Below are 14,842 nucleotides of genomic sequence, written 5' to 3' on the forward strand. Positions count from 1 at the left end.
TTGTTAAATTTCCGTGTAACAGTAGCCAGTGCCTATATTTTATTTCCAATTAAGGGCCCAGAAGGGGCATATAGACATGATAGAGAATTCAAGTATAAGGAACAAGAACATTGATTAGCACAAATGCATAGAATTTAAATACACCATTAGACGATAAAAAATTATAATTAAATCCTTGGTTTATAATGTATAAATATTTATATGAGAAATTAAATAAATCAGGGACGTATATAGTCTATTTTAAGTCCTCGAATAAATGTACTATCTACAATACTAAAATTACGAGGTCCAATTTGTCAGCCGTCATCACGTAAAAACGACGAATCACAGAATTCAACTTTATATATAACTAATATAGTACAAAGGTGTAGATTAAAAATTACACCACTCCAGGCCCCTTTGTTTTCCACGTAATTAATATTGCCAATAATTAAGAAGTTCCGGGTCGAGTCCGATACCGATACCAATAGTATATTCACCTGTTACCTATTACCTTATCTGTACGTTCCGCATCTGACAGGCGCACCACCAAACGGTGTATTCAGGATTAATAGACAATATGCACTTCAATTTGTAAGAGGGCATGACGTAAAACAGCGAATCAAAGAATTCAACTTTCTTTATAACTAATATAGGACCATGCTGTTGATTAAAAAATACTCCTTTCCAGGACCCTTTGTTTTCCAAATAATTAATATTACCAATAATTGAGAACTTCCAGTTCGACGGGTTCAAACAGAAAGATTTGAAAGCAGAGAAAAACTGTGTATCTTATAATCGGCATGACTTTATCAGATGACAATACTAATACTAAAATAAGGCTTGCGCATAGTTATATACTTTAATCAGTCACGGACCCGTAATATCACGGGTGTGTTCTGGTTAACTACTATAATTATAGTCATATTGGCTTGACTAAAATTTCCAACAGCATTAAGAACCTGACCGAATGTCTTCATAGCTTAATAAATAAATATTTTTTTGCTGATTGCCTCAACTAGTAAAGTAAAGTAAGGTATTTGCTATTTTATGGCCACAATTCAAAGTCCGTCAAGGAGATCATCTCTATCGGACCTAAATTTTTCACATGTAATTAAAATATGGATTTCATCTTTAACATGTTTAACACAGCCAGAGGAGCATTTTTGAAAATTCTTTCATTTCGTGGAATATTAGAAAAAAATTACTAAATTCTAAATTGCAGCTTATAAGCAGATATACGTAATTTACAAATAGCTCTTTTAAAATCAAAGTTCTTAACTAAAACAGAGACCATGATATTCAACTAACGAGAGATAATTCTCATAGGCAAAATTTTGTTTAACATTTAAGTAATTCCTTCAGAAGCATTTGTTTTGCTAACATACCAATTGTTGATATATTGAGTCTGAATTAATTTGTTAAATTAGATATATCCAAAAATTTATATATTCAGTCCCATAATGTTTTACTTCTTATGTATAAGAAGATGTGGTATGCGTGCCAACGAGACAACTCTCCCATCCAAATAACTATTTATAAAAGTAAACAATCATAGGTCAAGGTACGGCCTGCCGCACGGAGCCTTGGCTCACACCGAACAACAAGCTACAAAGGGCCCCAAAATTACAAGTGTAAAACCATTCAAACGGTAAAACTAACTGTCTAATCTATATTAAAAAAAAAGAGAAACGAGAAACATGCATGTATAAAATGCATTAACAAACGACAACTACTGTACATCAGATTCCTGACTTAGGACAAGTGCAAATATTTGCAGCGGGTTTAAACGTTTTATAATGGTACCAAACCTTCTCCCTTTTACTGAGATAATAGTATAATATCACCTAGATCACAAAATAGTTTAATTTAAAAAAAAATCTAATATTTTTTTGTTAGCAATTAAATGAAAAACATTTGTGATGCTCTTGACTGCATATATAAGCACCTTTCAACAGACTGAATTCAGACTGAAGATTTTCAAATCTATACCAGTATTTAACAATTGACTTTACAATATCATAATCAATGTCAATCATGATGGAGAAACGCCCCAGATCTGATAATACAGCAAAATGTATACTCCTTTTGTGTACACCCAGTACACATTTTGAGAACTTGAGATGAAGTTTCTCACACTGAAGATTTGTATGCACCACCTACGATAGTAGATGTGTATTATGTTTTTCTGGTCTGTCTGTCCGTCCGTCCGTCCGTCCGTTCGTTCGTTCGTTCGTTCTTTCGTACTTTTTATAAAATCCTTTCTTAGTTTATAAGAGACTTTAAGAGCTTTATTTCATAGTTCAGTTTTAGCTAGATGAAACTTCCAGATGCAGTAAAGTGAACACTTTGTAATGTGACACACAATCAATCAAGGTATTCTGAAGCAGGAAATCAGCCGGAATGTTTCTTCTATCCTCATTCAAAATAATAACTTTAGTTTTTTTTCTTTCTAATATTAACATTTAGGCCTCAGTCAGTATAATATTTTTCTAGCTGATTTAGTCTAATTTGGAACCCAATGGCTCTATTGTATTTTTGTTCAAGACTGTAGGAACAAAGTCTTAAGTTCAAACTCGTCAAAATGTATAGACAAGTAGATCAGTCAATAGTCCTTCAAAAAATAAAACATTTTCCTTTATGAAAACCGTTTACTTCCGACTAAAAACATTTTTTGAAAAATGAAGAAACTTATATCTTCTAGCAGTAATCTTCAATAACTTGATTTCTCAGTGTCCTGCTGATACTTTCATGTGTGTAGTCTATTCGGCAATCCTCGGTAGAATCCGCTACTCTCCGTTAGATGAGGTTACGGAATCGGCCGAGTTGAGACGAATGACATGTAGTCTAGATTTCTATCTCAACTATACTTAAAACTATTCTGTAAAATAGTATCAAAGATGATTTGTTATGGATTAATCAGAAGTATTTTTTCTAATTAAAAAAAAAAGATGAGAAAAATAGAATCTATAGAATGCAAGTTGTCACAATTATTGGTGATACTCCTGAGAAAATAAGCAAAACTTTGAATTGTATGAAATATTACGGGTTTTCTACACCAGGAATAAAATACCATAGCTGTATTTGGAAAACCCCTTCGGAATAGGTTTAGCTTTCGATTGAGTTCAACATCGTTCTGTATTTGACCTCAAAGTTTATAAACTCTGATTTGATAGAAACTGGTGAGTCTTTTTATACTAAACATGCGTCTGGTGTTCAATATTATAAGCCTGAATGGTATCTTTGATGAGGTTTTTAGACTGATGTAAAAAGTTAAAGTCATACTTGATTTTTTTGTCTAAAAACAACAACAAGAAAATACATTAAAACGATGTTTCATGTGACAGTATGTGTCATATTAAATATTCTGAATTTTAGATATAGGAAATGTATATTTTAAAACAAAAAAGAAACCCCTTTTGAATACAAATTCTTTTGACTGAAGTTATCAGGCAAAACGCATTTTTTTCTAGAAAACCTACAGAATAAAAAAAATCAATAAAATAATAAACCCTGTCCCTGGTAAGGAGATGTTTAAAGGCCCTCAAACATGTTTAACCCTGCCACATTCTTTATTTCCCTGTCTATTATAAAGTCAGAAACCTGTAACTCAGTGGTTGTCCATTATTCGTCCATGGACAATATATGTGTTTTGCTCATAGTTGAGGGCCGCATGGTGATATAGCAACGATTGCTTATATCACGTTATTTGAACTCTGACAGAAGTCTGGTAGATGCTTGTCTCATCGACAACCATACCACAGCTCCTTCCAGATAGAACACTGATATTCAAACTAGCCCATACATTCCTCTCCCCAGATTTCAATAACAGCAGCATTATGCATATATTTAAGAGTTATTTCATGAGGGATGCTGACAAAAGAGTAGAACACAGCTCAATGCTACTAAGAGGCGATCTTCATTTGGCCCATATAAGTTCATAGAAAATGTAACTAAACCCCGAAACATATTTATAAAATAACCAAATTAAAAAAAAATTAACACACACACAAGACAAACTTTTTAAAATATTGATCTCTGATTACGTTATACTACATATGTAGTATTATAACGTAATCAGAGATCAATATTTTAATAAGATTGACACACAAGACTAACAGTAGCCAGAGGATCCTGACTTGCGAGAGACGCAAAAATGCGGCGGGGATTAACATGTTAAGTGAGCTCCACTAAACCCTCCCCTATACCTCTAGCCAATTTATGTGTAATAAACAAACTCACAGCAATACTTACATTAAAACTCATTATAAAAGAAGTCCGAGTTCGGTGTAAGAAGTATCTTAGAAAAGTTACAGAAGAAACTAAGATAGATGACAACAATGATAACATGAATTTAAAAAGGACTATACAATAGCAATGACTAACATGCCAGATCCAGATCACAAATAAACAGATTGAATGAATATGTCTTCAACATATGACATCAAACAAAATCTCTCTCGTTAAGGGTTCAGTATCATACATGTACAATCAAAAGATACATGAGAAAATCATAACCTGCATCATGGCAACAACTGGATTAGATGTGTTTATGCACAGCCCTTATTCCAGTAGTAAGTATGAAATGTCCATCTTTGCACCATCTATAGTTTATCTCTCATTTGCCGTCTATGACGAGACATCCAATTGCACGAATTATATCGCCCTAGACCAACCATGCTACATAAAGCTATTGGCTTTGTTAGAGCCGATTGCATGGCGTGTTTATGTAAAGGTAATATCCTTAGTTAGTAAACTTACAAGCTGAACCGTGAAGTCATTAATATTAGGCTAGGTAAACTACCTTCCTATAAGAGTAGAGTAGTCCGACAAGTAACTAGTTTGTCTATAGGAATAGGCTACTTCGAAAGGAGAGAAGTAATCCTTACCTAACAATTACTTCACAGTTCATCTAGCAAGCAAGCTAACCGAAGATAATAACTTTACCTATACACACCCAATGAAATAGGCTGGTATAGCTTTCCTCGTAGATACACGCAAAGTCAATGGTATCCAATGGTCTAGATATCGTATATCATTGTAGACATTGTAGTTCCTAGCTCTTTTTTTTAAATGTCGAAAATAAAAGATGGAGTCCATGCAATTAACGGTTTGGCGAAACATTTTTGTTCTAGTCGGATAATCATTTCTCAAGTTCAATGGTTTTTTTAAAAGTTTCAGTTCATTTCAAATCTATTAATTGGTTGTTTGATTGATTCATGTTTAACGCCACTTTCAACATTTTTGTGCTATTTCGTTACGGTCAATTTTATTAGTGAAGGAACTCGAAAAGCCCGGAGAAAACCGCATACACTATGTAGGAAAAACTGACAACCCTAGTCAATTAAAATTGGATTCGAGTGAACCGGCTCTAAATATCATTAGAGTCAAGCGTTAGTTACTTAAAATAATTGTAACAACGCGCATCTGCATAAAGCAGCAAAATGGGCACCGTTTAATTTGAATACTCAGCGTAATAAAGTAAAACCTATATGAGGAAAGTCACAGACAACAACAACTTTAAACAAAAAAAAACTTGAATTAAAAATTGTGCAATACAGTTTAAATAGATAAGAAGTGAAATAAGTGTCAGTGATACAATTCTCCATTCAAGACACAATGTATTAAAAAAAATAACAATTATAGGACGAAGTAGAATTGAGAATGGAAATGGGGAATGTGTCAAAGAGACATCAACCCGACCATAGAACAGACAACAGCAGAAAGTCACCAACAGGTCTTCAATACAGCGTGAAATTCCCGCAAAAGGGGGCGTCCTTCAGCTAGCCCCCTAAACAAATATATATATATTTTCCAGACCGTATGAGTATTTGGACCGTACGCGTACGGTCTGGACCGTATGTGTACTTTTTTCAACATACGCATACGGTCGAACCGTACGCGTGCAGTCTGACTTATATTACGAATTTGGTCAAGTTTATTATATACAAATTCATATAACAGATCAACTTTATCTTTTGTATTTAGCATGTCGATCAGTAATACATTTTATACTCACATACTTGGCAGTAAACATAATTTGAGAGGACAATTGTTTTATAATATTTAGCATCTTTACAAAAAAAAAGGCAAATGAATTGCGAAAATGTAAATGTAAAAATATATTACGTTATTTGCGGTGGCAAGTGTCACCTTGGGCGAGAGTACCAAAATGGTAATCAGATATAAAATTAAACAAATATTTAATTTCAATTGTTCGTTTGTTCATTTTATCTATCTTATTATAATAATAACAATTTGTAAAACTAAAAATATAGATTGTGATACATGCATGTTAGTTTACTTTTTACCCATATGATCCCAATAACATGTATGGTCAGCTAAAGTACTCATACGGTCCGACCGTACGCGATTTGTCCGCGGACCGTACGCGTACGGTCCAAATACTCATATGGTCGGGAACATGTATACTAGTTCAGTGATAATGACCGCCACACTAAATTAACTCCAAATTATACACAAGAAACTAAAATTAGAAAAAATACAAGAGTAATAAAGGCAGCTAGCTAGAGGCTGCTGACTTGGGACAGACGCAAAAATGCGACGGGGTTAAACATGTTTATGAGATCTCAACCCTCCCCCTATACCTCTATCCAATGTAGAAAAGTAAACACATAACAATACACATATTTAAAATTCAGTTCAAGAGAAGTCCGAGTCTGATGTCAGAAGATGTAACAAAATAAACAAAATGATAATAACACATAAATAACAACAGACTAGTACTACTAAAAGTAAACTGACATGCCAGCTCCAGACTTCAATTAAACTGATTTTAAAGATTATGTTTTCATCATATGAATATAAGGCACAATCCCTCCTTTTATGGGTTAAGTATAATACCACCAAACTTTTTTTTTTTACTTGAGAATTAAACTTTACTTAGATTTTATGAGGTTTATGATATTGACTGATTGCTTGTTTGGTCTTTACCGCCACTTGACTTCTACATGCTATTTCGCAACGGTCACTGAGTTGTTACTTTTTGGAGGAAGTCAGAGAGTTTGAAGAGAATCAACGACCTCCGGTTGGGAAAATGACAATACTAGTCAGTTAAGATTTGAGTAGAGTAAACCAACGCTCGTGCGGGATTCGAACTCACAACCTCCGTGTTGACTGGCAAGTTGTTCGCCTGACTACTCACAGTATTTTTTCTCAGTTGAAATAGGCTAAACTTTCATATCAGATGGATACAAATAGAAATATATCAGAGGGTCTATAGAACTCAGAGTGGGTATGGCCGGGTAACCGTAGAAAAAGAAACTAACGGTACCGTGTGATCTGAGAGTACTCGTCTAGTTACTAAAATCTTTTCCAAAGACACATCCAACATCCAATGGATTTAGTGTAAAGACGTCATAAACAGTAAGCCCGAGAAAAGCATGATCAGTCTTAGACTAGAGGCATGACTATGCCGTCAGACGGTATTTTTTTACTTCAATGTCAATTTAGCAACATTTTTTTTATTATATCACCTATATATCAGAAGTCCGTTACCGCTTTCTAGTAATGATCTTTCGGATATACTGTTTGGATACGTTCCAATCTTCATGCTTTTACCGAAGTAAGAAAAGAATAAGAACGAAAGTAAAAGTAAAAGTAATACTTCGTATAGATCTTCGTAGAATTATTTGAATATTTTAAGAAAATTTGAATGAGTTAGAATGTGCGATTAAAAATCTAAAGTAGGTTTATAATTTTCTTATAAAGGTGTTGAAAAAAAAATTTCGGGACGATTCACTGTTTAATTGATCTTAATTATATTACTGATATGTGGAAATATTTATGGAAACTCGATTTAGTAAAAAAAAAAAAAAGTTTCATGTTGTACATCACGAGTTATTGAGATGCAATAAAATATTTTTTCTATTTTTGTTTTATTTTACAATTCTTTAGGATTTTTTGGTAATAGACTATGCAACTTCAATTGTTTTTTACAGAAAGAGAATTAATGAGATCGTTTTTATCAAATATATATCATTGAAAAGAATGGATTTATCGAAACTTATTGGCTAACCTCAATGATACCCGGATGTAGGTCTAATCATGTCAATGGCGAATCTGTCTTCAGACAGATGAATATTTTAACTATATAGCGATTATCTGGAAAAACAAATTATTCCCCACATCACAATGGTGTGTAAGGAATTAGACGAACTCTGTGCCAAATTCGGAAGCCTTAGTCCCCACCTACGAATAGACTACATTTATGGAATGTTGCGAATGTGTCTGCCTCCGGAGTTGAGGTTTATAGGTTCTGTTGTCGAGGATCTGGCCAAAAAGGATTTTAATCACCTCAGGGAACATGAAAATAAAGCTAACAATCAGACCGAATTGAAGAAATATAGAAACGTCGACGAGAAAACATTAATAGAAGGAATGGCATTTAATCTCTCGCTTTTACATTCAGTGAACACTCCATGTGCAAACATTATTTTTAGCTTATTGGAGGAAAATTCTAAAAGTGCATTTCACATTTCTAATTCAACAGACAAGAAAACTATTGATATTATTTTATTGGTGCTAACAATGGCAAAGTATCACCCAGCTTTTACTTTTCACCAAAGAACTGTTTTTACAGAGTATTACAAGAAAGTGGAACAACAGTTGCACAACATCTATGCTAAGCCTAAGGTACATAATGATTTCAACATCATGAACATGTTTCACTTCAGCCTCTCACCCAAAGTTTTCTGCTTCTATTTCTTTTCCTTGTGACTCAAATGTTTCTGACATTTCTACACTCCATCAAAATTATATAAGGTATTGCATATTATAAAACAAGTACATTTGTTATATAAAGAAGGGTATCCGGTCAGTTCGCGCCATATGAACTTTTGCGCCCTACACGTTCGCACCTAGCATGTTCGCACCCATTGTCCCTTTGCACTCTATTGCAGGGGTTGACACTAACTTTTGTAGGCACTAGTAAAAATTATATTCAACTTGCCCTGTTCTGTGTGAGTAGCCCGGTTCGTGTGCCAACGGCCCGCGAACAAGCTAGGGGTGTTTGAGGGCATGCCCCCCGATTATTTTTAGTGGAAGAAGACGTCAAGTCTTCTGAAGACTTAAGGGGCTGACCCTTGGCATTGAGTCTCTGTATGCCGCATTCGTTTCTGTGTATTACAATTTCAAAACAACTTAGATTCCTGACACCGATTTTTACACATGATTAGGCATCTGAATCATTTAATTTGTAAATAATGATTGTAAAACAATCACTATCGTAAATATGACCCTTTTATTTATGTAAATTATTAGATTTCATCTCATCCACATGAACGTTGTTTGTTTACTTGTAACAGGATGTTTTAACTGTAGATATTTGTATTACGCATGCGTGAATTTGGTATCGGGACAACTCGCCCTGTTTACAAGTTCGCCCTTGAAGTTACGAATTTGCAATCCTGCAGACAAGAAGATTTTGTTTTTATATAAATAAAAAGGATATATTTTCTTTATTCATGGTTTTCCTTTGTCATGTGAATTAGATGCCCTTCGTAACATACATGTGAACCCCCCGTTTAGTAGAAAAAACTCCCGTGTATGAAATTTTTCAGACGCCATATTTGATCATTTCTTACTGCTGTACGGGTGTAATTGACACCTGTGTTAAATTTTACCTGAACATCAAAGAAGATGTATAATTATATGGCTTCACTTGACAACTTGGGTGTCAAACATACTGGTAATCAACGATGTTTACCTCCGGCTAACTGCCGTTGTGTTATCAAAACGATGTGTATTGGGAATATTGAAATACTTTTTTGTTACTTCCCTTTGTTTTATCCTGTTTTCAGTTATTTTGCTTTTAAAAATGTTAATTGTAAAAAGACTATAAATGATTAATATTTTAATCAAATAATCATAAAAGGATGTTGATTAAATGAATTTAAATGATTTTGGACAAATAAAAAAAATAAAATTTGTAAATTATTTTAGGAATCTAGACCTCCTTTCAAGGATTAAATTGAAGTTTATATAATAAATTTGTTTACATCTGATCAGAATTCAACATACAATATTTGCAACTACACTAATAAAAGGTCTAGTAGTTAGATCCTAGTAAAATCTTGAAATTTAAATTCGTAAATGCTAGTATATATTAGATGTTATTGTGTAAGCTAAGAAATAGCAACACATTTTACACTGTTTTTAAGTCTTTTTAAGCTTTCTACAAATATGACTTTCATAATGCTTAAAATCCATGCAGTACTAGTGTTAGTGTATGTTATTTTTTTAATTAATTTACGATGTTGCAAATATACATGTGGAGCTTATTTCTTTCTTATTTGTCAATACATTTACAAATGATAAGGAGATGGAGACATGAACAAATATATATACAGATAAGATATATAAATATAATGATTCATTTGCAAGCAGTGAACAATCATTTGTCAAAAACAAAACAAAACAAAACACGAAACAGATTCTTCTTATTATTTTATTTAATTCAAATAGAGAGGCAATAAGGGAACTATAAACATTACAATTTGATGTAAATTTGATGAAAAAACACAATTTCTACATCATTTGGTTACATTTACGACAAAATTTATGTCGATAAAAAAACATGATGTTTTGACCATTCAGTACTTAATAGATGCATAGTTCTTGAGGAAAAGTTTCATCAAATAATATGAATATAAATGACTTTTTTTGTGCTCATTTTTTTCAGTGGGTTGTGATGATCTTCCAGTTAGTTTACCCTCATTTGGAGTGTTGTTCCCAACCTGTTAAAGGTCCATCTTTGTGCATAATTCAAAATTGGAAATTTCAACAAGCATCTAAAATTCTTAATCTGGAAAATAAACCCTGGTCTGCTAGCTTCATGTATATTTTTTCTACCTATTTAATATATAACTAGAATCATGCAAACAGACATAAGGAAAAGGCATGTAAGTTCATCATACAAATATGACACTTTTTCTAGACAATCCAGATCTTGCAAAATACGTCACTAAAATTGTAACCTTTAAAATTGTTGTTGTGCAGTAAAAACCCATATGGGAACTTTCAAAAGTTGGCAGGTATGTAACAAGTCTTACTATTTTTATGCTCCATTTATGGGCAATATGTTTTCTAGTCTGTCCGTCCGTCCTGCTTCTGGTTATAAAGTTTATGGTCGAGGTAGTTTTTGATGAAGTTGAAATCCAATCAACTTGAAACTTAGTACACATGTGTTCCTCTTGATATGATCTTCTTAATTACTGCCAAATTAAAGATTTGACCTAATTTTCATAGTCAACTGAACATAGAAAATGATTGTACGGATGGGAAATCCATGTACTTATGACCTTTTCTTGTTTGAAGAAAAAAAATACATTTTAACGATAATGGAACAAAGCAGCCTGGGTAAGTGGGGCTGCTTTTATAGTAATTCAAGTTACCTTTTATTCACCTTCTTCCACTTCAGAGCTATCAGCTCTTTGATTGAAATTTTGATGCCAAATCCTGCATTCTGAGGCCTTTTAAGAAGATGTTTTCAGTCTGAAAAATACCTATTTCATACCTGTCATTTTGCCTGTTATATCTTAAAAAATAAAAAAAATAAAATAATTACACCAAAGAAATCTAACGGCAGGAATTTGTTTGTCAAAACTTACATTTTTATTGTAGATGAATTTATGATATATCTTAAATATTTATTGTGTTAACATTGTTAGTCAAACATTAACATTTGTATATTCCAGACCTACTTTAAAAAAAAAAAAAGTTCCCAGATTAAAAATATACATGTACATAATGTACGTATATATATGTAACGTAAGGGTACCTAAATTGCACCGAGTACCCAAATTGCACCTATTTAGAAAAAAATAGCAATAAAAATCTTACAAGATTTCCTAGAGACTAAACAAGTTGTATTTTTATGATTTGATACTATGCCCGTCTTTCAACATAGGTAAACATATTTAGTTATACACAAAACGTTCACAGTATTTATCAACAGATGGACTGTTTACTGAAAAAAAACCAAAATATACGAAAACGTCACCATGCGACGTCATCAAAACGTCATCTTTTTAAAATTGGCAAATACAATATATTATAAGCAGGGTTTCCGCTGGCGGTCGCCATTTTCGCAATTTGTGAAAAAATAATAATTGTGGCGATTAAAATTCGTCATTGGCGAAAGAATTTGGCGAAACAAATATCTACAACGATTTATTTTCAGCCATCTTGTTTATTTACTTTTTTTCGGGTTTCTCTGACTTTACCGATCAGACAATACTCAGAATTCACCTTGAACTCGTTAAGATTTTGACAGATAATCAATAATCAGCTGATTGCATTCATAGCTATCGACATCAAAGGACTAATTAATAAAGGCGTTGATTATATGATATGACAAAATGATATGGTTAAATGGCTTCTCTCACATGTCACAAAAGGGATTAATGAACCACTTTGCGACGCACGTGTTTGAAGCAAAATTTTTACGCTTTTTCTCCTTCTTATAATGAAAGTCCAGAAAAGAAAATTGTTGTTATGACGAAATATGATCAAAAGCAAGAAAGGTCTCTGATTTAAAACTTTATCATTTAACTTTCATTTAGATCATTGATTTGAGTGGGTACTTCAAATCGTTTCAGTGACACACATGTTTCAAGCATATAGTTTTACTTATTTACGATCGATGGTCTAGAAAAGAAAACTGTCGTTATGAAGAAACCTATTCAAAAGGTTGGCATGAGAGTAACCCTTATATTTAATGACTACACCTTACATGCCTTACATGAGGGATCAATTCCAAGTGATAAAATGCTTCGTTTTGTTGTAAAAAACACTTCTTATTTAGGAGGGGGGCCGGAAAAAAAGGAAAATTTTAAAAGAAAAATATATTTGTGTAACTTGGCGAAAAAAATATTAAAGTGGCGAAAAATATATTGTTTTGGCGAAAGAGGTGGCGAAAAAAATAATTGACCCAGGGGAAACCCTGATTATAAGTATCCATTTCGTAAAATATGAATAGTAAGCATGGACAAATATCCAATTGTTCAAAATATTTGAAGAAATTAAACAAAAGCTCGGTTATTAGACTTTTGATGATGTAAATTTAAGCATGGATGCAATCTGGGTACTCCTCATTACAGAATCATGGATAGTTTGGAGGTTGATTCAAACCCATTTTTTAATGACTCAATATGGACTAAAAATTAAATTGGTGTACGTATATGACACAGAAGGATAGGGCTACAAAATAAACACAGTATGGACATTTTTTTCCTGATCATAAAAAAACGTAGGTGAAAAAACTGTCAAAATAGGTGCAATTTGGGTACCGTCACGTTATACTTCAAAACCTTGACCAGGTTTATAGGGTGGTATTCAATTTACAAATAATCCTGTAGCATCAAATTGATTAATGACAATGTTGTACTGAGCTTGACAACTACATGTATCTCACAGTCTTCACAGCAAACAGAACAATAGACCAACCACAAAGAAAGCGACAAGCTACATTTACATCAAAACAAATATGTGTGTTAACTCATCAACTAAAATAATCAAATTAAAAAAAGACACACAATGTTTTTGTTTATTTTTATTTACAAAAATTAGTTGACTTGTCCCCTATATAACTTTTGGTTTATGATGCCGAGTCTTCATGTTCCAACCGATTTGGGTCCTCCTGTTCTCGTTAATGCATTAAGACATGCATACATCTCCGTACGTGTAATGAACGCTTTCTGATACCAATGGCTTAGTCTTGCTATCATCATCACCCCCAGTTCTCAAAAAGAGGCTACATGTTATCACATGCACATTTAATATTATTACCGGAAATTTACTTTCGTTTCGGTCCATTGCAACTGTAATGATAAGTTCCGAGTATTACGAAAAGAATTATGACGACATGACAAATGCTAATTCGATAAAGACAGAGAAGATCGAAAAGTTTTCATCACCACGTGTACCTTTGGAGTAAGGAAAATTTCAACAGTGAACCTTTTAACATCATATATCTATTTGCTTATTTGCTTATAAGAACAAAAGGACATTTCCAATTTTAACTTTTTACGCGACGACTATGTAATAGATAAGGGTAAACTACGCACACGATTTAACATGGTCTCTGATGTGATTAATAATAAAATACAATGAAACCAAATGTATATGCAGTCTAATTAATATGTATTTCAAAATCTTGAAACGTGGTGCATTCTTACTTTAAAGGATAAGTAATCTTAGGCCGAGTTAACAGTCTAGCGACTGGTTTACGGTAGAAATTTTACCCTCCAGTATCTGTATCGGTATGTAAATAAAGAGGTCGTGGAACCAGTGTAGACAATATTCGACGAAGTTGTCAAATATGACTGGCGTTTGGACTGTACTTTGCCGAAAGTACAACAGTTTGATGTTCAATGACAAATAAATTTGCTAGCCCCTTGGGCTACCGTGCTAGGGACATTAACTAGCCCGACACAAAAGTTACTAGTCTCGGGCTAGCGTTAGTGTTGAACCCTGTACTATATGTTCTTGCCCAATTTTATTTCAAATTCCAGTAGAATAATTGGAAAATCATGATTGTTGTTTTAAATTGCTTTAACTGAATGTATTTGGCTTGGTATGAGTAAAACATTGAAGATTTCAAATGAAAAACACAAAAGATAATTGTTTTTAACAGCTTGTTCCCTTTGATCTGAAACAATGAAACAATAAAATATACTTTCTTTTGAAACAAGCCAATGAAACAAAGTTATTAGCAATACACTAACCAAAACATGATAAAGAGTTATTCAACACAAAATAAAACGTTGACAGAATCTTACTTTATTTAGAAAGGATTATTATTTTTTTAACAAGACACTATATATCCAAAACATGATTAAGA

At 33.0% G+C, this 14,842-nt stretch overlaps 1 protein-coding gene across 1 annotated transcript; it reads left to right on the forward strand.

Moving 5' to 3' along the window:
- Positions 1-7,994: 7,994 nt before the first annotated feature.
- LOC134721752 (zinc finger CCHC domain-containing protein 2-like) lies at positions 7,995-8,733 on the forward strand. The gene has a single exon (XM_063584948.1). It carries the CDS (start codon positions 8,134-8,136, stop codon positions 8,716-8,718), a length of 585 nt encoding a protein of 194 aa, XP_063441018.1. The 5' UTR covers positions 7,995-8,133; the 3' UTR covers positions 8,719-8,733.
- The last annotated feature ends 6,109 nt before the right edge of the window (positions 8,734-14,842 follow it).

This window comes from Mytilus trossulus, chromosome 6 (genome assembly GCF_036588685.1).
Source record: "Mytilus trossulus isolate FHL-02 chromosome 6, PNRI_Mtr1.1.1.hap1, whole genome shotgun sequence".
Lineage (NCBI taxonomy): Eukaryota > Metazoa > Mollusca > Bivalvia > Mytilida > Mytilidae > Mytilus > Mytilus trossulus.